This window comes from Genypterus blacodes, unplaced genomic scaffold, assembly GCF_046128005.1.
Source record: "Genypterus blacodes isolate CSIRO-AG114 ecotype Tasmania unplaced genomic scaffold, CSIRO-AGI_Gbla_v1 ptg000195l_1, whole genome shotgun sequence".
NCBI classification, from domain to species: domain Eukaryota; kingdom Metazoa; phylum Chordata; class Actinopteri; order Ophidiiformes; family Ophidiidae; genus Genypterus; species Genypterus blacodes.
In genome coordinates, this window is record NW_027466995.1 from 1,146,379 (window position 1) to 1,168,954 (window position 22,576).

At 46.9% G+C, this 22,576-nt stretch overlaps 1 protein-coding gene across 1 annotated transcript in view; it reads right to left on the minus strand.

The window, feature by feature from the left end:
* The window catches only part of adgra1b (adhesion G protein-coupled receptor A1b), a 106,932-nt gene that overhangs the window by 24,008 nt on the left and 60,348 nt on the right, over positions 1 to 22,576 (minus strand). Inside the window, exons 13-14 of the mRNA XM_076169228.1 lie at positions 10,072 to 10,282; positions 9,424 to 9,632 (exon numbers count right to left, since the gene is read on the minus strand). Of these exons, the coding sequence (XP_076025343.1) occupies positions 9,424 to 9,632; positions 10,072 to 10,282 (420 nt within the window). The remainder of the gene's footprint in view (positions 1 to 9,423; positions 9,633 to 10,071; positions 10,283 to 22,576) is intronic.

The window sequence follows — 22,576 nt, forward strand, 5'->3', positions numbered from 1 at the left end:
TCATTGGACGATACGTTGTACCAAAACATTCCATTCCCCCCCTCACCCCCTGCAACAATGAATCAGAATAGTGAACGGCGCGCAACAGGTTCTACGATCTGTTCCCAGTAAGGAGCGCAGCAGATGTACTGTAAACGGAAGCCTCACAATGCACCAAATGCAAACAGCCGCTCTGACAAAACGCATTACTCTCTGGCAGCAGAGGTCTCAGATCAATAAGCTTACGTTTGCCTGCGTGGTGCTTAACAGAGGCCGGGGCCGGGCACATTCGCAGAGCCCACACACACACACACAAACACACACACACACATCTGTTGCTGTCCACCATTTTCATCTATGCCTTCATCCAATACAAACCTTTCAATGTGTTCCTAGTGCTGGCAGGACTGCATAAAAAAAGCTAATGTGTAATGTTGGGCACTTCCACAGCGCATTTGGAATCAAATGTTCCTTTCAGAGGCCACCCAGCAAAAACTAAGGGGATCTGCACTGAACTGTGATGTTCAGTGCTGTTGTGGACTTTATCTAGTGCTGCCATGTTATCTAATTGTAGTGGCATTTAGCCACTGAGACAAGGGTGCTGAGAGAGAGAGAGAGAGAGAGAGAGAGAGAGAGAGAAAGAGAAAGAGAGCGAGAGAGAGAGAGAGAGAGAGAGAAAGAGATGAGGGGCACTCGTGAATCAATGCAGTCATCCGTGCAAAGAATAAATGCATGAAGAATAGGTTATGTAGCGCGTCTAACAGAAAGCAGCTTGTAGCAAAGCCAGTGATAGGTGAGATAAGGTGGCGAAAGAGCGATAGCGCTACGGAGAGATGACGCCCGTGGAGACAGACGGAGAGAGAGAGAGAGAGAAACAGGCTCACCATTACCCCCTTTCAGACCAAATACCTGCTGCACGTCTGACTCAGATCTCTCCTCTGCCTCGCCTCTCGTCCACCCCCCCTCTTCCCCAACCCAACCCCCTCCTCCCCCCCGCCCCTCCATCTCCACCGCGATGCAATTTTCTCTCTGCTTTTTGATTACAGATCGCTCAGCGTGATCTCCGTCAGTCCCCTTTCCTGCCATCTGACAGTTGTGCTATCTGCGCCATTTAAACCTCAATGGGTCCCTCTCCCCCCCCCCCCTCCCCCCTCCCGTGGCCGCTGCCAGCCATTTACATGTTTGCATCTCATTAGAGCGGCGTGTGAGGCGGCGGGGCATAGTGTCTGGACGGTGAGAGGGGAGGAGGAGGAGGAGGGAGAGATTTCCAAATAGCCCCGATTAGTTTTCAGCTTTGATAGCGGAGCACATCACTCACACGCTGAGGATGGGATTTTTTGGAGGAAAGGTTTTGAAAGCGCAACGTCCGATAAAAATTGATATAGATTTCTCACACATGCAACCCCGCAGCTCTGACTCTAATCCTTTACATTAGGCATGTTAGATGCACGGGCTTACAAACACAGGTAACCAGATGGGAGGAGAAACCTGAGGATACAATGCAATACTTAATACTTGACACTGTGGGTTAAGGAAAATGGATAATACAACCCTATTCCAGCCAAACATATTCTACCCGCGCAGCAGGAAGTGACTGAGAGACAAACCAAACAAGTGGGTGTTAAGAAAATTGAGCGACTACTTAGCAAACAACCCAGATGTGTTTCTCTCTCTGTCTCGCTCCTCCATTGTTGTGATTCTGCTGGGTTTTTATGCCAGCTAACACAATGAAAAAACAAACTGTAGAAACTGGGAGCTTCCTCAAGAGGCCCAACAAATGGATTATTGGAGATTAAAACCTCCTTTAAAAGGTTTTGCCTGGGAAAAAAAAGGTCACTTTAATTACCAGGATTCCTGATCAATCAGACCTATTTCATGCCTAACCAATCAGACATGAAATTCATTGATCAGACACGACTGAGGCACATGTGACTCAAAGCTGCCCCCTGACCATCCTCCTCCGTCGGGATTGGCCCTCCTCCTCCTCTTCCTCTCCCTAAAACACCTTAGCGAACATCACTGCTGTCACTCCTACACAACATCAGCGACATCAAGGCCCCCGTTTGTGGCCGGAGGGGGAAATCTGATTTATGGCGCTGTCCCTTTGTGAGCGTGGGTCCAGGTATTGGAGCCGACGCCAGCGTGGTTGCTGCCATTTCGACTCAAAGTGTTATGTTTTTCCCTGATTAAACCACCTGTTTGCACGCGAACACAGGTTACCGTGACGCACAGATTGAGGAGATATTCCAGAATGCCTCACCAGGATGGTAGTTTATGATCATCTTACGATCACATCACGCATAAAAAAAACTCGGAGACAACTGAACAGCCATTTTAAAGGAGCTTGGCAGAAGATACAGCCTTTCATCTGTCATTTTATCACCCCCCCTCCCCTTCAAATTACACAAATCACATCTTCTGTGTCTCTTATGAGTGCACAGGGGGCTGGGTGGCATCTATAGCTGCTCACTAATTACAAGTGTAGCAACCGACAGCAGCAGCAGCAGCTTTATATTCTTCCTCTAGATTAGTAGGAAACAAACGGGGAATGGCTGCCACGCATGCAGAAGAGCAGGATCTATTTTTACAAAGCGAGAAGTCAAAGTTTAAATAAAGCCAATCTATCTAATCAACCACTTACAGAGCTATGTTCTCAAGTCATTATGGGAACGATTATGGCCTTAAAGTGTGTTTGTTGTATATACCTTTGCTACGTAGGGCCTGACAGCAGCACCGGTACTGAGAAAAATGTCTTAATGTGTTTGTCTAGACTGGACGGAATTGTGCAAATGAGGTATCGTCTGCCGCAGCACAATGCAGTGCACCTAGTAGGAACCCGACAAAAGCTAGAGAAAGAGACACGGGCAGAGATGGAGGATGGCAGACAGAGAGACAGAGAAACAGAGAGACAGAGAGGCTGTCCTCATTTCTACTGAAGCCGTCTCTGGGGTTGGGGGAGAGTCGCACTGTCGACTAGGGAACAGCTGGAGAGAGAGAGAGAGAGAGAGAGAGAGAAAGAAAGAAAGAGAGAGAGAGAGAGAGAGAGAGAGAGAGAAGGGTTGGGTGCAAGAGACATCTGGATATGGACAGAGTTGAATCAGATGGCGTATTGGGACGGTTGCATGGATTCACTTGGCTTGTGCGGTGTGTGTGTGAGACTGTGTTTACTGAGTGTGTAATAAGACAGGAACCGCGTATGTAAGATGTCCTCTGTCACATGCTAAGGACAAGCAGGAACCTGTCTCGCATTAATCACCTGTGACTAATCATGGACTGTAGATGGATCTGTCTCTCATGTTTAAGCACATCCCAACATGCGACACTTGTCAGCGTCCTGATGCGTTGACGTTGATGTATTGTGATAAAAGCCTTGATGTATCGTTCATGTGTTCATGTGGCATTAAACCAGTGGCGTTTTAAGAGGAATTATGCAGAATCACCAACATGGAAATAAGATAAAAACGCAGCCCCATCATTATCTTTCCTGAAGTTTGCTTGTCAGCGTGGAGATTTGAAGAAAACGTTCCGCCAATTAAGCGGTGACTGTAAATATAAACACCGTCAAAACTGTGACACCTCAGAATCTTTATTAACTTCCTTTGAATTGCTCTACTGGCTGAGAAGAAAATGCACATACACACTCAGTGGTACACTCTCTTCTGCAGCAAGCAGCAGTATTATGCTCTTTCATACACTTAGATGAAGAGCAGCATACGTCATTTGAATAACAATAGGTCATCGCAATGCAATTTGTATCCCGGCTAAAAAAGAGGGATGTACACTGCATCCAAAATAGAGGAAGCAAACGCATCCAATGTGGTGCGTCAGGGAAAAAGGACCAATCGTGAGTATTGGTTTAGTCCGCTGGAACTGTTGATGACTGAGACAAATGGTGGTGCGTGAGCTCTGCACTCATTACTCAGAGGGAAAACAATCTGCATGGTGTCAGGTTATTGGCCGGCAGCGAGCGGTTGTGGAAGCGCTGGATGAGTCTGACCCGTCTCCGCTCACACCCTGGCAAGCCTGTTAGCCGCAATCAGCAACAGGACAACGTGGACGAGTGCGGTCAGGAAGCTAAACAAAAGAGCGGCTCAACCGAGGCCAATCTCTACGCTGCGAAAATGCAATCACCGCTGACATAAAAGTCGATGCTTACAAATGGAACACGAGTGAATGTATTAAACATTTACCTCAGCCGGGACTGAACCCAAACTCGCGTGCGTCACAAAACTCCCTTGCTCGGTGCGACTGGTTACATCGGCAGCTGGCGAGTCGGCAGCGTTGGGGGGGAGAGGGAGATTAGAGCTTTGTCTGTCAGCTGCCGTGTTTCAAACGAGTGCAAGTGAGGCAAGAGGTCAAAGGTGTGTGAAGCTAAGTGCGCAGCAAATAATTAGCATTTACACTGAGAATTAGATGAAGCGTTGTGATTATTAGAAAGCTTAGCATTGACACAAACACACAAACACGTGCTGGGATTGTTGTCGCTCACACCCAGGCACCCACCAGTGATCACCTGTGTGAGAATAGGATGAACCTTGCTAACTGCTGCTATAAGACAATGTGCTTACTTTGAATTCCATTACGCACTCTGCAGAAGTACAAGGGTTTGTTTTGTTTATCTTGTCCGTCTGAATCGTAATGTGGGCTTTATCTCTGGAAATGTTACTGATTATACAATAGAAGCATCAATCCATACTGTAATAAAAAGTAGTTTTATTTTTACCTATTTTCAGATATTTTGTCATCCTTTTGCATCTGGCTCTCCTGAGGCCAACATGATGTCAGAGCAGGCAGCACAAAGCCCCTCCCTCTCCTTCTCTTACCCACAATGCAAACCAACAAAACGAGGGACAACACAGAGTAATAAACGACACCATGCATGTCTGATTGGGTCATCATGACGGTTGAATCCTTCGATCCCCTTAAACACGCTGAATCCCCTTTTAGTATGGAAACAAAGCTGAAAACTAAAAGCCCAGGAAATGAGACAACGGCCAAAGTTAACGCCACTCGCTTGTGGCTGAACAATAAAGAACTGGCTTGTCTCATTATCTCCACCGTCGGCACAAATGTGGACACGAGCCTAATGAGAAAACACAACTTTGAGATTGCTCCTTGCTGAAAAATAAACTTTCAAGAGGCTTAAAATAAAACAAACCGCTTTTTTGGGGTTTGCAGAGGATCTGAAACTTGCTGGGAGGTTCTTTTCCATTAGCAAGTCCGATCCTGCGCGACTTACCATAATTGCTAAACAAGCAATACAGAATGTGGCTTGAATATGAATAATCTCTCTTTAGATGATATATTCAGAATGTTAAAATCACAGCAAAGTGTCATTACTGAGCTCTACTTTCCTCCTGCTACTGTCCGTCCCTATGCTCCATCCTTCCACCCGTCATTTCCCCCCAAGTTAGAACCTTTTGAGAGGAGACACAATGGTGCTGAGGCAGTCTGGGCGTTGAACATCTTTTGAGATGCGCCCAAGAACAAAGCGGAGTGCAAATAATATGCAATATGGGAGGAAGGAATACAATGTGGGTTGTTTGTGAAACGCAGCCCGATGCAAATTTGTTTTCATATTTGTCTCTGCGTGCAGGAGGCCAGATCCCGCCGCCGTCTCAGGCAGTCAGCAGTAATGTCAGGGCATATTCAAGTCGGGAGAAATCACTGCCAATGAGAACTTATCTATCAAGAAAGAATCCTGTCTTTGCTTTGGGTCAAGATGGAGGTGAGCTGTAGTAAAGATGCCAACCCTCAAAATGAATTGTATCAAATGTAAGAATTTGAAAAGCTTATTGATTTAATTGCACGCTATATCTCTTTATTTCGCTCTAATTTCCTCAGCCCGCAATTAGAATCATTACCCACTTCCACATGTTATTCAGAGGGCGTGAGGTACGGCCGTGTTTTGATCGCGTCACAAGCGGCTCGTCTGTTCCAGCGGTGACACACAAACAGCACCGGTGGCGTGGGCTTCCTTGGGATTCAACTTCACTTTTCATAATTATTATCTCCCACAATGTATGGGTATGCATATCTGAACAGCTCTTCCCTTATTGGACTATGGCCTTAGGGCCTTTGTTATGATTGGATACTTACAAAAAGCCAGCAACCCCCTCCATCGCCCCCACAACCCCTCCCTCCATCCCTCTCTCTCGCTCTCCCTCTCCCTTTCTTTCTAAAGGTCTGCTCGTGCATATAAAACAGTCTGGAGCAGTGCAGCAATCAAATGCAGGAACTTTCACAGCCTCTGAATTCCCAGTTTAAACCCACGACAACAATTAAAAGAAGTCTAGCTGCCTCGACGGGGAAATGAACAACATGCAGTGCACACACACTCCAGCGGCAGACAAAGAGGGGGGGGGGGGGTTAAAGGGGGGCTGCAGGGTGAGGCTTGTCACTGTGATGAAGATAGATGACGAGGCTGCAATGTTGTAAACGGGTGAGTCTGTCTTTCCCTTCAGACAGACAAGGGGCAGGAGACGGACACACAGTCCACATTCCACAGAAGGGAGATGCATGAGAACTGTCCCTGGTGCTGAAATGTTGGAACGGTTTGGTTCCTAAAGGCTCAGAGTTCAGGAAAGGGAGAGAAATTCCACAATCTATCTATCTCAGCAAATACGCACGCCGTCTTTCGATAGCTGACCCAGATCCAAACCGATATATGGATCAGTAGTTTTGTTATAACATGAGAGTACCTGACCTGCTTTCCAAATGTGAGCAAAGTGAAATTATTCATTTATTCCTCCTACCCATTTTTGAAACCCACAGCAGGGGGAGTATAGTGTATCCAAACAAGAGCAGAGAGCAGGAGGTTTACAACACACATCCCATCCCAAGTTACTTGTTTGGCATTCTGATCACAAATCCAGAGGAGGGAGCAACGCCATTCTAACTCCAACTGAGAGTCAGAAATATTCTCATTAGAATACTTTTATATCCCAAACCCCCAGACCCCAGGGACAATTGGATTGGATTGTCATGCTATTTTGTAGACTAATCATCTCCCTCCACACACACATGCACACACCTGCACACATACACACAGAGAAGAGAGAGAGAGAGAGAGAGAGAGAGAGCGAGAGCGAGAGCGAGAGAGACTTTCTCCCTGTAACAACTGAATGTGAAAGACTCTGGATCAACAGGAATTGGTTATTGCATTGTGCCTCTCAGGCATATTTTTTTTCCCCCCTCCATTCGTCTCCTCCCCATTCTTTGAGATGATTTTGTTGCATTATTCATCTTTCAAAGCTGTCATGCTTTGTGGCTAACCCTCTGTCAGTTTGCTCAACATCACAGATGCACCATGAGATGGATTCTGATTGCAGACAGTTGATCTGATGAGGAATCTCAGCTATTCAGATTATAGGAAAAGGCAACAGAGTTAATAGATGCTGTCTGGAAGTGCTGGGATGAAGGTACAAAACACTGCATTACGTCACACTCAGGGAAAAGCCAAGATCATTGCAACCTTCTCCTTTCAGCATTGCCACATCAGCTGGAAACGTTAACAGCATCAAGGAAACTTAGGGTAAGACCGAGTGGAGGAACTTAGTGAAGCCTGGATTTCCTTAGAAAAAGCAAAGCAGGGATTCTGCTGCTATTTCTAACCTTCAACTGTGTGACTTAAACAGGAGATCTTAGCTGATGGGGGCTCCAAATGGCCAACTTGTGATCTAAAGTCATCTGCCATTCCTCTCAGTTTGACGTGGAAAAAGATTACGCAACAGGTCTAGTACTTGCAAGTAAAAGCCCTGCCTGCCCGGGCATTAAGGGTCATCAATGCAACACCTCACTCACAGGAGACCAACAGGAGGAGAATGATGTCACAAGTCTGTAAATAAGGGGTCCTTTTTCTCGGGCACTGCAGAGACCAGGCGGGTGTGGTGACTGCATTAGTAGACGCGCAATCCCCGGCGCAAACGCTGGCACATAATAGCATGATGTCAACACTCCTGCCCCGGCCTTTCTGCTTCACATCTGCATGTGACAGACGGGCTTTGCTGAACCTATACGCGGTGCTGAAACTTCTCTAAATCGCTAATCTGCCGCGACGAAATCACACTAAAAAAATCGCCGATCTGGCTTTGAATTCCATGCAGCCACACACACACACACAGGTGCCCATTGACGCGCCTCTCCAAGCTCACGGTTTAATATCACGTACGTTCACAATGACAATCTGACATCTGCTCTCCATCTGACAACAGCTTAGTATTCTCTACAAGCACCCCGCTCACTCTCTCTCTCTCTCTTACACACACACACACACACACAGCACCCTATACCGCGGTTGTATGTCGCTTTCTCATTCCTATGCGGCTTTTGTGTGTGAGTGTGTGTGTGAGCCAGCTTCGTCTCCACACACACACACACACACACACACACACACCCGAACAAACAGCGGAATTGAACAGTGTCTTCATCAAATATGCAGGCAAAAGGGGGGAGAGAGAGGGAGAAGAGGGAGAAAACAAGGCAACTCGGAAAGCAGCGACATCTCAAGCACACAACACTTTTCCATGCTCCAGTGAGGAAACTGACCTCCCAGTCTAACGAATCCCACTCTTCGGTAAACATCCGGAGGATTTCGTTTCATCCAAAGAAAGCGGAGCAGGCGCAGCGGCTCTACGGAGCGACTGGGCGATGCGATGCCATTGCGCTTTCGGTCGTTTATCCTCATGAAATCAATTTGAACGGAGGGACGTCGTGCGGGGAGAAAGCGGCATCTCGGCGTCTCCGTGTTGCGGCGGCGGCGGCGGCGTCGAGACCAAGTTGAGGAGCGAGGAGAGCAGACGAGCCGACGCTTTACGCTTTTACAGTCCCAACATTTCTTTCTTTCTTTCTCCCCCTCTCTCTCCCTCTCTCTCTCACCCTCTCTCTCTTTCTTTTTTTTCCCTCCTGCTTCTTGGTTGCAACCAATTAGTACACCACTTGCGCTCGGAGGCGAATGGCTCCTGACAAGGCGCTCCTTCTCCTCCTCCTTCTCCTCCTTTCTCCTGAGCCTCGCTTCTATTTCGGCTGCCGCGCTGCTGTTTCGGTGGGGGGGAGAGAAAAAAGAAGGTGGCAGACTACACAACAACACGCGACGCACAACTTCTCCTCGTCGAGACCGAGAGGGAATTCACGGTAGCGCATAGTACTCCAAAAGCCAAGAAATCCCCGCAGCGCATTTTGCGTATCCGTTCCAACTGAGGAGCAACAATAAAAGGAAGCATATAAAAGGTCCCTGCGTGAAGCGCTTCTTCAAAAAAAAACAAAACACGTGACTCCGTCTATTCCTCGGTGACAGAGACGCATTTGATCCATAATAGGCCCTAAGCAGAGGCAGACATGCTATCAAAGGGGGGCAAGGGTGCGTTAAAAAAAGAGGGGAGGGAGGGGAAGGGGGGGGGGGGGGGGTTGAATGAAACCGCTACCACACTGTATAGACTTACTCACCATTAGCACTGCAAAGTTATTATGGTGGGCGCAATGAATAGTGGTCGTGTTGCCCCCGGAGCCCGTTATGTGGCAGCCCTCTGCCCTCCAGCCGCCGTGTCCATCCAGCAGGTCAAAATCCCAGTAGGCTGCTGTGGGGTCGACACCCAGCGCGAAGTGCCGGAGAGCAACAGTCACGGAGTGCACGGCGCTCCCGCGGCTGCACCCATCTGCAAGCCAGAGCAGCGCGTTAATTTAGGGGGAGAAACCGAGGGGGAGAAAGTCTGGAAGTGGGATATGAGGAGAGACGCATGGACATGGATAACATGCCAACACACACACACAGGCACAGGCGTACACGCACGCACATTTGGCACTAGAACACACTCTCATCTCAAGCACGAGTTCAGGCATCACGCAGCAGTGACACGTCTGATATGATGTCAGGGATTCAAAACAAACAATAACGGAAATCAGTGGTGTTTGGGTGAGAGACGCTCGGATGCTTTAAAGCTTTTATGTCAACATGTTGCGCAGAAACGCGGTGTCTGTGTGTGTAAAGCGTCTCTGTGCTGTGCTTTGCTGCCCGAGTCTGGCGATACACACACACACACACACACCGCGGCGTTGACATCACAGGCATGATGATAAAAATGGATTTCCTCTTACCTAATTTGGTGAAAGCAACTGGTGTTGAAACGCTCCTACGTTTCCCGTCATCCGCGAGGTTTGACGAATTCCCCGTGCAGGGAAAGAGTTTCCCATTGCGAAACACAATAAACTGCAGCTTGCAAGTGGAGTTATCAACAGATTGCAGCGCAGAGGAGGAGATAGGCGGACCAGCCAGCGGGAAATGGATCGAGGCGACTGCCACTGAGTTCTGCGGATGGAACAAAAAAAAAAAAAAAAAAGGGAAAATAAAAATTAAATAACGTCTCCGAGATGCGCAGGAAGGGGGGGAAAACACAACACACTCACACACACACAGGGAACACACTGGTGTATTTGCTTTCCCTCTTGCCCGGACTGGAGGCGACCATAGACGGCAAGTGACCAAGGTAGAGAGAAGCACGTTTAAAGCGCTGTAGTGCGCCGATTTGGTCAGGCTCCCTGCCGCAGAGGTGGAAATGGTTCTTACCATTTCAGCTTGAGGGCACATCAACACTGCAGTTTGATTTAAAGAGACAACCGATCTGACTTTAGTTTCTTTTCATGCACTATGAATGCTGGATAGCGCGCTGAAACTAAAACAGCCCCGGACAAAGTAGTGCTTGGAGGAACAGGGGCTGGTTTGTTGGGTGTATGCCAGTGTGCATGGTAGGGAGTAATCTGAGTTACTACTTCAAGCAGAAGTACCATCAAACGTGGGAAGCTAGCTCCACAACATCCCATTCAAGTTCAGGCTTCAGTCTCAGTCATCTGGAATTGCAGGAAGTTGCACCTTATACAAATCACATTCAACTCTTCAAAAAGCAGAATGGATGAGATCAGATGCAAGTTTGCCACAGGTTGGGGTTTTTGTGCTCTTGCGCCCCTGGTGGAGGGAAACGTTGCTGCAGGGTGTGTGTGCATCAAAAGGGGGAACAATTTCACCTTTAAACCCCAACAGAAGTGACAAGTTTCATCACAGAAAAGCATTCAAAGTAGCACAGCTGGCATAAATGAATGTTGGATCACACACTCATCTGTCCGCTCCTCTTAGTTTGCTCTTATGCAAAGGTTAAGATGGTTAACATTCAGTTATGCAAAGGCCTGAGATGTATTTGATATTCACACCAGATACATATGTATATACACCCAGAGGAGGGACGCAATAGATGCAAATGAACAACACATCACCATTTCCGTGTGTTTCATGCACAAGCATACACTCGGTGACCTCATCCAGTAAATAAGGCATTTTTCAGTTTTCCCCCATTCTTTGTCCTTTCTGCATCCACAGCTAGAAGTGAGGCAAACACACACTGACCAGACTTTAAAATGTGTGAGAAAATAAACTGACCACCGGCGTTGATTTACCGGGGGGAATCATTGTCTTTTCGAATAAACAGATCTTTAATAACGACGACATAATTACGCACGGGCGGAACGCAAATGTATCCATTAAACGACCCCGCCCGCCCACCCGCCTGCTCGCCCGCCCGCCACTGTGTTGCTAATCGAGAATGATGGTGATGACTCGCTGATGATTCGTGTTCACAATAAAGATAATGATAGTTGTTATGCGGAGCCCTGGCTTCCAAATGAAGTCCGGCGCTTTTGTTCGGCTTTCAATCACGTCGCCCTCCAGTGTGAGGGGATCAGCACTTTGAGCCCTAAAGGGGAGGGAAGCTTCCTGTCCGAGATGAATGTGGATGCCCATAAAGTGCCCTTACAGTTAATGGGGGGCTGCTTAGTCAGACGTTCAACCCAATCAATGTCGAGGAGAAAAGATAGCCAAATTTCTTAATCAAGTGAAACAAGGGCCCTTTGGTCCATTCTTACGTCCTTCTCAGCCTTGGTTGCCGTGGCGGCTGTAGGTGTGTGTGTGTGAGCTCCTTTTGACGCTGACAGGTCTTTCTTACTGATATGGGCAGCCAGATAAAAGAGTTTGTTTTTCTCGAGCCTTCAGTCGTTCTATTATCCGGGGGAAAATAATTCTATATACGTTACAGCGTGCGATGACATGCTCAGTCACGCTCAGTCACGATCCCCTCTGCCGAACACAACCACAGTGTGTTAGAAGAAGCCACCAGCGATTTCACAGCCCAGGGTTTGTTAGCTATTAGTTTCTGCATTGACTCATTCTTGAAAGGCTATTGATTTTCATCCTGCAGTGCATGTGTGTATATCTGGGGAAGAGGAAGAAAGCAGGAGAGAGAGACAGAGAGAGAGAGAGAGAGAGAGAGAGAGAGAGAGAGAGAGAGAGAGAGAGAGAGAGAGAGAGAGAGAGAGAGAGAGAGAGAGACGCAGACAGACAGAGAAGTCCTGCCTTGAAATTTATGTTGCATCATTTTCCTTTCTGAACAGCTTTAGCCGGCAGTCTGTTTCCGAGGACATTACGTGGGATACAGACATCAGGGATGGGGGCAGGACGGGATTTGAGCCTGGGTTGACAGTTGACAGGAGAAGGAGAAGCTGGGGTTAAACAGAAGAACTGGATCTTTCTGCCTTTTACAAAGTGCCTCCACTCACAAAAAAAGAAGTCTCATCTCATATGCGCGTGTCTCCTCATCGCTTTCTACATCTTTTATCCTCTTTTTATGTGGCGTATCAAAGGGATTTACAGCCCACGGGTGCTCTATAAGCCATGGTGAGCACAAGGTCCCTCTCTAAGCAACGATCTATGTTCCTCCTGAGCCACCTACATTTCTTCCACCCCCCCCCCAAAACCACCTCACCCTTGAGAGTTGATTTAGCTGGATGTGGCTCAGCCGCCTGACCTTCCTGCAAGCCCCTCCCTTTGTTAACGGAGCAGCAGCATGCGGTAGCTGTAGTAACCATAATCACACACACACACACAGCCCCTGTCTCTGTCTCTCTCTCTTTCTCTCTCCTCAGCCTACATTTCGAAAGATCACTCCCCCTCCTCTCTTTTCCACTTCTGCCTTCCCTCACAGACATGGCTGCAGACAGGGTTTTGAAATTACTGAGGTGGATAGCGAAGAGTGTGTGTGTGTGTGTGGGGGGGGGGGGCATTGAAGGTTATTTTCTGCATTGCTGAACACTTTAAAAACCATGTAAAGCCATTGAAGGACACCCAAAGCCAGCAGACATTAAACCAAAATTACACCTACACATTCACAACAAATGATTTCTTAATTTCTATAACATGAATGTACCGAATAAAACTATACAGTGCAAACAATCAATTTCACATCCCATTAACTCCACACCACCTGTACACCCATTAGCTATTTACAACCCCCTATTTTCTGTATGTGTGCACACGTGGACCTGTGCTGATTGAACTTTTCCCCTGGTCTTTCCCTCCACCTCTTCACTTCATGGCTCGCTGAAACGACATCAAATAAAGGCAGAGAGTGGCGCACATGAGTTATGAGCATCAGTCAGTGCCAACGCAACAGGGAAATCTTGCTTTTTCTAATCTTCAAAACATATATGACCTTTCCACGCAGGGTTAACCGGATCCTCCCGTGGGTCCCGCCGCCGGAGAACCGTCTCCTTGACCTGTTTGCAGACACTCAAAGGAGATGTGTTCAACCCCTGACTATTTATACAGTTATATAGCCCATTTTCATTCCACCCTCTGAAATACTCAGTGACCTCATAGCTGGATAGAGCCATGGTTACGGAGGGTGTCCAGGTGAATGTCAGCAGTCACCTCCCATGTCAGCCTCCTCTACCTGCCCCTTCCCCCCTAACCCGTGCCTCAGAGCACAGCCATACATAAACAAATGAGAAAACTAAAGCTCCATAACCGCCCGCAGGGAAAGACACAACAGCAGCATTTGACCCAGGGGCCAAGCAGCAAATCTCAGTCTAAACACGCTAAAATCACACTCACACTCCCTTCACAGGAGGGATTATTGTTGAATGTGCTCGGACAAAGAGGTTAAGAGTTTATTTCAGTCTATAATCCGAATCATCCGTCCATTCTTTGTATATTATCCATATAGGCTATCCTGTAGCCTGCAGGAGGCGTCAAGGAGCTCACACACACACACCACTGGCAGCGTTCACAGGGCGAGAGGAAGGCTCCACCCTGAACAGGTCACCAGTCAACCTCAGAGAAAAATCCCAATTTATGCGCAGGAAGGAATAACAATGGAATTATTTATTTTTTTGGGAGGTGGGTTCCTTGAAAAATGAACTCGCTTCATTTTCTTCAAAGGCAGCCGACTGAACCCAGAGCCACAGCTGAGGAAGAAGCGCTGACAGGCATGATGGGAGATTTGCATAATTTCTTTGTAATCAGTTCAGTCGGTTGCGCAAATGGCCAAAGAGAGAGAATGACCGAGAGAGAATGAGGTAAGATATCACCTTTATACACAGTCTGTAGTTTCTATCATCACCCTCACAAGCCACGTTTAGTACACACGCCTCTGCTGGAGCTGCTGTCAATGTTTAAATATAGCATGAGTCAGCAGTTGCAAATAACAAAACAAAACAAAACAGAACCCTGCGAACGTACGAGCTTAAAAGATCTTTTCCGTGTTTCGCCACGTCGTTAAGATTACTTATCTAGACAAATTAAACACAGTCATATGGTTGCCATGCCGACAACATTCTAGTCTCCCCCCCCCCCCCCCCCCCCTCCCCCAGACGGGCTGTGCTGGTTGAGGGCAGATCCAAAGTAAGAAACTCTTTGGCGAGGCACAGCTCTGCTTCGCTGTCAGACCCGACTCTTCTTCAGTCAGCTACATCTGTCACAGCGCACGCTTGTGTTTTAATGGAAACCATCCGGTAGGCTGCAACCGATTGAAGAAGAAGATGTTGGAAGAGAAACACCCCATGCATTAAGAATTAATTAATAAATGTTGTATAAGGCCATGACTAATATATTTGCTGCGAGACAAAATATTTAAGGGAGTAATTGAGCGAGCTGGAATTTGAGGAAATGATAGATTTTTCCAGTGTGAAGTCGTGTAAATGGAAGAAGTATTACGCAACACACGGCATTCATATTCTCGTCCACGGTAGGCGAGGAAACGGGTCTCCAATGTGCACCTACACACACACACAGAGGCAATGGCTATACCTAAGCCGTTTATCTATTAATTTATTCATTAATTCGCTAAACTATTCATTACTTCTTCATCCGCCAACCTACTCACTTTGAATACACTTGAACAAGTTATAATTGGCGTGTTTGTGAATGAATCCGAAACTGCCACGAAGCGGAATACCAAGAATTAGCCGTTAAGAATGTACAGAAGAGGTGGTTGATGTGATACTATATAGGCTGCATGAGGGAGGGATTCACCCACCCACACACACACACACACACGCCGAGCCCTCCTGGAGCTCCTCCAGGTCGTTGCTTTACTATTGCCACATTTTCTCTCCCACACTCACGCTTCTCAAGTTTGATTCAGCTGCAGAGAGCTGAGAGACAGGATTAATGGGCCATCATTTGGTGCAGCAATAACAGTTGGCTATCACACAAAGTGGGTGTGCTCGCGCTGCCTGAGGGGTGAAACGGAGTCATAACTTCGGATTAAGCCAGAAGGTCAATTCCTCTCTATTTGGACAAACTTACAATAGATCCTCTTTATTCAGTATAGTATGAAGAAAGAGAGATTTCAATTAGAATATTTTTTGACTCATTGCTCCGCTGAAAACAGGAAAAAGCAGCAAAAGAAACACGGTCCTGTTGAGTCGCTAATTCAGATTCAAATCGCTTTCTCACTTTCTGTTGCATGTGTCGAACAGTATCATTTCGCAGATACCTGGCTCTCAACCGAGAAACAAAAGTGCCGCACTCGTATCAAATGTCACGACGAGTCCATCACAAGCGCCGCCGTCGGAGCCAATAGCAGCTTACCCAGAAAGTGTGCATTCCACTTGAACAGTGTGATTAAAGTAGCTCTCTGTGCCAAGAAAAGGGGGCCACACAATTGCCGTCTCTTCGGGGCCTTTGCAGATTGTAATTTGAGATCCAGCTCTGGGGTGAAATGCATGTGAACTGGCTTGTGCGCCACAGATTGAATCATTCAATTACCTTTCAGTCGCTATTTGATTTTCATGCAGTGCGAGGTGTTTATGATGATCTCTCAATTTTGGCGAGGCAAGAGCAGTATTGAACCCGTAAATATGTGCCTAAAGAGTTTCTTAGAAGCGTGTGTGTGCATGTGTGTGTGTGTGGGGGGGGTTCTTCTTTGAGCTGTGTCTTAGTGTGTGTGTTTGTGTCAATTGCTGAACTTGAAATTATCTTATGCAAATGTGTTTTCTCTCTCTTAATGCCCAGTGTGTTTGTTGTGCTTGCGCTTTATTGTTGTTTAATTACATACAATAGTATTGGAAGGGCTTATCACACTAACAAAGTCTTGTAATACAGGGAATTCATAATGTTCATAAGCAAACTGGTGAAAAAGGCTTCTATTTTTTTTATTTGAGAAATAAATTTTTCCTTCATTGAGGCGAGCTCTTCAATAATGTTAATATAGCTCAAATTTCAATTAATTTAGGAATTTGGATTTTAAGCTACAGACTTCAGCCCTCATCATTTCATATCCCAGTTGCAATCGCAATAGGGATCGAGTAAAACCCACACACACACACACACACACACACACACACACACACACACACACACACACACACACACACACACACACACACACACACACACACACACACACACACACACACACACACACACACACACACACACACACACACACACACACACACACGCAGATACACAGGAGATTTGAGATGTGTATCTGGTATCCTCTCCGTGCTGAATAGAGGGTATTAGCTGATAGTAATAACCACTGAGAGATGTTGGCCCGTCGTGCCTCCTCGCGTTTAACATTCAGTGGCAAGAAGGCAAGGCTGGTGCCGTCCAAGTGTCTCCATGGTAACCTCCTTATGAATCCGCGTGACTTCACAATTTCCTCACACAGTGGCACAGTTGCGGGCAAAGGAGTTCCTTCGTGTGTTAAGCGCAATTACATCAACGCGGAGATACATGAATACACAGCCCATGACTGTGGGGAAGTGGGAGTCAGTCATCAGAAAGAAAGCCAAGTACAACATGTGGGACAGTGGGAACGGTTGTCCACACACACACACACACACACACACACACACACACACACACACATACACCCACCCACCCACCCGGGAGCCTGTTCGCCTCTTCAGCACAGATCCAACTGTTCGGATTTGAAAGTTAACAAAAATTAATTATGTGTGCATTTTTAATGTTTTATGTTTATTTAATCAACCCCCTGGAAAGTTTCAATATTACATTTTTGTGTAAGCGTGATGATGTAACGTTTAGAGTTGTCTGAATGGAGCTCATTAACCATAACCTAACACAGAGAGTCAAAAAGGCATCGCTGAAAGAATCTTCTACATAAGCTCAATAGCAATATGAAAAAGGGAAAATACTTTGTTTCAATCAAAACTACATATTTCACGTTTGACGAGTTAAATGTGGAAGCTTTTTGCATGACCTGATCAGCCGACGGAGGGATGAAGTCAAGGAAAGAGGGGGGGAAATGGTGAGGACAGAGAAGGAGACAAGGGTGGAGGAGATGAAGAAACGTAGAAGGGACCAAGGTAAAAAGAAATGAGGAAACAAAGGAAGGAAGGAGGGAAGGAAGGAAGGAAATGAAACATGATATTAGTGATTCGTCCTGATTCTCGTGAGTTCATCACTTGTTGAATGTAAAATCTGAAGATTAACAGATAAACTATAAACTACAAGCATCAGCTAAACAAATATAAATCACTCTACTACAAAAACAAACAAATCTGAAAAGTACTTTGGTTAATGCCTTTGGTGACTTTCCACCTCTGCACAAAGCAGCTGGATTTCTCTTCCACAATGGATTTGAGATCACATCCCCCGACCCTCCCATCACACCTACACACACACCTGCTGCGTGTAAACTTCTGAGACGCTGAAGGGAGCGCAGTGCCGCTGCTCTCTGCACAGCGAAGACAAATGAAGGCGAAACAACAAAGCGTTGGAGACCAATCCCCTTCAAACACAACAAAAACAACATAACGTGGCTTCTGTTCAACCCTGTGACCTTATTAGAGAATGCAACATGCTGATTACGTCCAGGTGAACCCTGCAGCAGGGATGCAGTGACCCGATCCAGAACATGAAGCCAGACAAACACACGTAGGCACCGTGCTGTCAAAACCACACACATCAAACCCAGCGAGAGCAGAAATGCGTCATGTAAGCCGGAGTGTAAATGCAACGGCTTAGGTGGAGTGATTACTGAACTAGTAAAGCAGATTAATCACCGGGTATCGCTTACCTTAATTGTGTTATTTCTCACAGTTTCGTCATCTTGGCCTATAATTTACTTCTTTGCATCTCATTTTGTGGTTTGACTACACTCTTGTTAAAATACCAGGACACATTTGTCTGATCTGTGAAGGAAAATTAAAGGAGAGAAAAAGAAAGGAAAGCCATACATCTGTGACCTCCTTTTACCAGATTAATCCATTCTGACTAATTCCTTTCGCAGGCACCAAATAAAAACGCTAATGGCTTCTGTGGTTATCTTTGTCTCGTTGGGCAAATGATGAACTCAGAGGCGAAAAATAACTCAACTCACTGGCCGGCAGATATTTATCAGACCCCCCCACCCCCCCTTAATGTTGTCAGCCTGTGTGTGATGTGACTGCAGGGTAATTACGGTTGCTTCGGCTTGAATCGTGTAGGTGGAACTCGGGAGTTATTCCTCTGCGCGCCAATAAAAGAGAGACGTCAGACAATGGGAGAAGCTCATCAATAAAAAAGGCAGACGGCAGACTTAGTCACACCTGGAGTGGGTAGTTCCAAACACGCTGCGGAGTATTCTCTCCAGGAAAGTCTTTGTGAAATTGTTAATAACAATATGGTAAGTACTAACAGTGCAATGGAGGAAAAATGAGTCATGGAAACACTCGCGTTTGTAAAAAAAAAAGCCCTCAAGTTTATTCACGGCCGCTTGGGGTGGATTTTGTGGCGAGTCGTACGAAAGGAGTAGTTTGCAAAAAAAACTGTAATAGACACAGACTTTGGTTGTTTAGGAGAATACGACATGACGTGTTTGCAGAGGCATGTCATGTTTGGTGCGGACTGAAGAGGAGACTGGGGAAGAGGCTACCCTAGACGGAAGGCAACAGTGGGAATGCAAGAATTTAACGAGAGCGGCGAGAGGAGGATCTGCGTGACATAACGGGGCAAGTTTTACATCAGCACTCAAGCAAAAGGAGCTGAGGCAAGGGATGAAATCTTGTTGGTTTTGGCCCGATGGACAAAATAGTGTGACATTGGCCTGTAGCCTTGTTAAAAGACATCAACCGCTGCACAATCCTCCAGAGAAAGTAACATGAATGGAGCATAAAAATAGAGTCTGTCCACTTTGAATGTACACCTCCTCTTTGGCATTGGGTCTCACAGTGTTGGTTGGCGCTGTAGAATCCAGGCCGCCTCCTTCTCAGCAGGCTCAAGGCTGAGATGGGAGGATGGAGGATTTATTGGAGCGTTCTTCTGCCTCAAATGCGTATCCCTTTAATCGATCTGCTGAAGCATTACCATAGTCAGCTTGCTGTGGCTGTTCAGCTCTCCCCGTTCCCTCATCCTGTTCTTTGTCTTGATCAATGAAGGTCCCATCCATAGTGAGCCCCCCCCCCCCTTCCAACATGGGATCCACAGGGACCAATATCCATAGATCCATATCTCTGTAGTGAGAAGTGTCTCGAGGTGCACTGGGCTTGTATTTCTCAATCAGGGCCATCGGTCACACAGAGGCCATGTTTTCTCCGCTACCTGTGATGGTGATGGTCATGATGAGAATGGCGATTCCCTTAATACGATAAAACAAAGATGATGAGCTTCCTTTGAGCAATTGAAGTCGACAGGGGTCTGTTCAATTCCGCCGGCCGTTTAATGTGTTAAACAAGGGGTAATCAGACGCTGTCAATCGTCTGCCTCTGTAGCACGTGCGGCGCAAAATGCTGCACCAATTCATTTGGAAGCTGAGGCGGTTTGAACGGGTAACATGCGTGTGTAATTAGAAAGGTGGAAGAAGATTGAATTCATGCCCAATCATGTGTCTGCTGCTTATGTAACCGTACACCTTCAACATGGCTCCGGTCCCAGTGCAAAGAAGTCCAGCGTCACCTAGAGAACTAATGTCATGCTGGATAGAAACTCAGAAATGTGCTTTTCACGGCGTCCGTCTTCAAAAGATGTCCTCATCCTTCAGGTGTCCTGAGGAATCCCTGCCCTGACATGAGAACTGAAGAGGCCTCGTTTTTCAACTCCTACAATAAAAGCCTGTTGTTTTAATCTCTTCAATTTTTACGGCCAATAATTAAACCGGCTCATTTTATTACACGTTAAGGAGCTACAAGTTATGAAGCAGAGTGATACTGCACGCCGGAGAGCGACGCAAAAGTGGACCTGAAGTGTCGCAAAGAACCGCCGAGTTCAAATTTTTAGTGGGACTCTGCGGTACTGAGCCGACCTCTAAATGTGGCCCGGTCTGTGTAAAGACATGTTCTAGTTACTTACCTCACTTTGACTCTGGTTCAAGGTCAAGTGTCTGCGTCTGCCTCAGGTATTTAGCGGGGCACGTATGTCGCATGGCAGAGATAAGGGGGGAATAGATGGATGGACTTGAATGGAGCAGAGCTAACTCACGCTGTCCACTCGTATCCATTCACGGAGCCCCCCCCGCTCGGCCCAGATTAGCATCAGACAAGAGGGCGCTCTTTGAAGTCTCCGTCTGAAAAAGTGATTAGCTGGGAGCCGGCCATGTAAGCCAACGGGGACTTATTAGCCATCCCCACTTAGTGTACACAGTGACGGCGGAGAGAGACAAGAGCGAGGGAGATGGAGAGAGGAAGAAGGAAGCCATTTATCACAGATGTGGTTTCACGCTGATTAGAAAACAAGCAAAGTAATGGCGTTAACGACCCGCCGACCTTTGTCTAATTGTCCCTTTTAGGATATTTTCTTCAAAGGCAACAATCATCTGCCATCCGAGACTTTACAAGCTGGGGAAAAAGGTGGAGCGAAGAGATTTGAAGAGATTGTTTTTTGATTGATTCTTGTGCTCGTTCCAAGTCGGACTGCGCAATCGATGCGCTTACCGCTCTGGCAAAGCATAGAAGAAGAAGAAGCGAGAGCGTGGTTCCTGTGTGTGGAGTGGTGCTACTAGCCATCGCTTCAAACTCACAACACGTTTTGTTTGTTATTTGGTAAACATCTGACTGATCTATTCATTGAAAACCAAAATCTGCTCACATGTACTAACACTGCAAACACGCTCCCTTTCCTGTTGAGTCTCTCTCCTTGAGTGGTTGTGAGGTTTAGCTGTGGCGAGGGAGGCGGGGCGGTGAAGTCAGCATTACGTGTGATGTGAAGTGGCCAAGGGAGTGATTTATACCAACAAGCCCCCCAACAAGCCCCCCCCGTCCTCAGAGAGAGACGCTATCTACCGCTCCGTCTGTAATCCTCTGACCCCTCGCCTACCATCGCCGGCCGCCCCTCCCTCCCTCCTCTGTCAGACTAAAGAGTCTGCGCCGTAGCCCCCAGCAACCGCCGCCGCAGCATCCAGGCTACGTGTCTCAGGGGTGTGAGCTAATTGGTCACTTTAGGGCAGTGAGTGAGTGTGATGCACTGTCTTCAGAAGAGGTTAGTGCCACCATCAAGGTGTTATTACCGCCGGAGAATCGACAGAAGAAGCGACATCGGGACCGAAGCAAAGATTTGCCCTCCTGCTTTCCACCTCGGATCCATTCAAAAGCCAATCTGCCCTGCTTATTAACAACTCATTTGTGTGTGTGCTTGCAGATGGCTAACTTTACTCATTTTAATCTAGCTGACATCCTTGTGCTAAAAACTCATTTACCACGGGTCTGTGCACTACTCCAGTGCCCAGACACTGCTTGTCAGTATGATATGTAAATGCACCGTCTTATTTAAAGGTGGTGCTTCTGCTGCTCGTGCTGACTTCACCGTCTGTCTTCACTTCAGTCAGGAATAATGTCTTTATGCTATGGTGAGTTGCATTGATGGTATTTGTTTATGTTTGAGTATAATAGGTTCAATATAACACAAAAATACCTGAAGGAAAACTACAACAAACTGGAGAGAAGGTGAGCACGGTGCAAACTGGACCAACAGACGAGCAGCGAATCTACAAATGCTGCATGAAGTCACATCCGCTCACACACATAACAGAGCAGAAGTGCAGCAGAGGTGAGGGGCGAGACAATGAGAAAACACCTCGGTGACACCGTGGCGGTGACGGTGACACATCTTCCTCAAACGAGCCGCTCCGCTGAAAAAGTGAGCTTGCCAAAGTGGAGCCTTCGGGGAGATTTGTATGAGAATGGATGCTTGACAGCGGCGAGCAACCAGCCAGACTTTAGTTCCACTCCAGGGATGGACCTGCCTTTCCATGTCAGCGTAAATGTAATTTTCACTCAGCTAAAGCACCCCAGGTATCTTACCTTCCCTGCAATCCCGGATTAAGGTGTGAGAGTC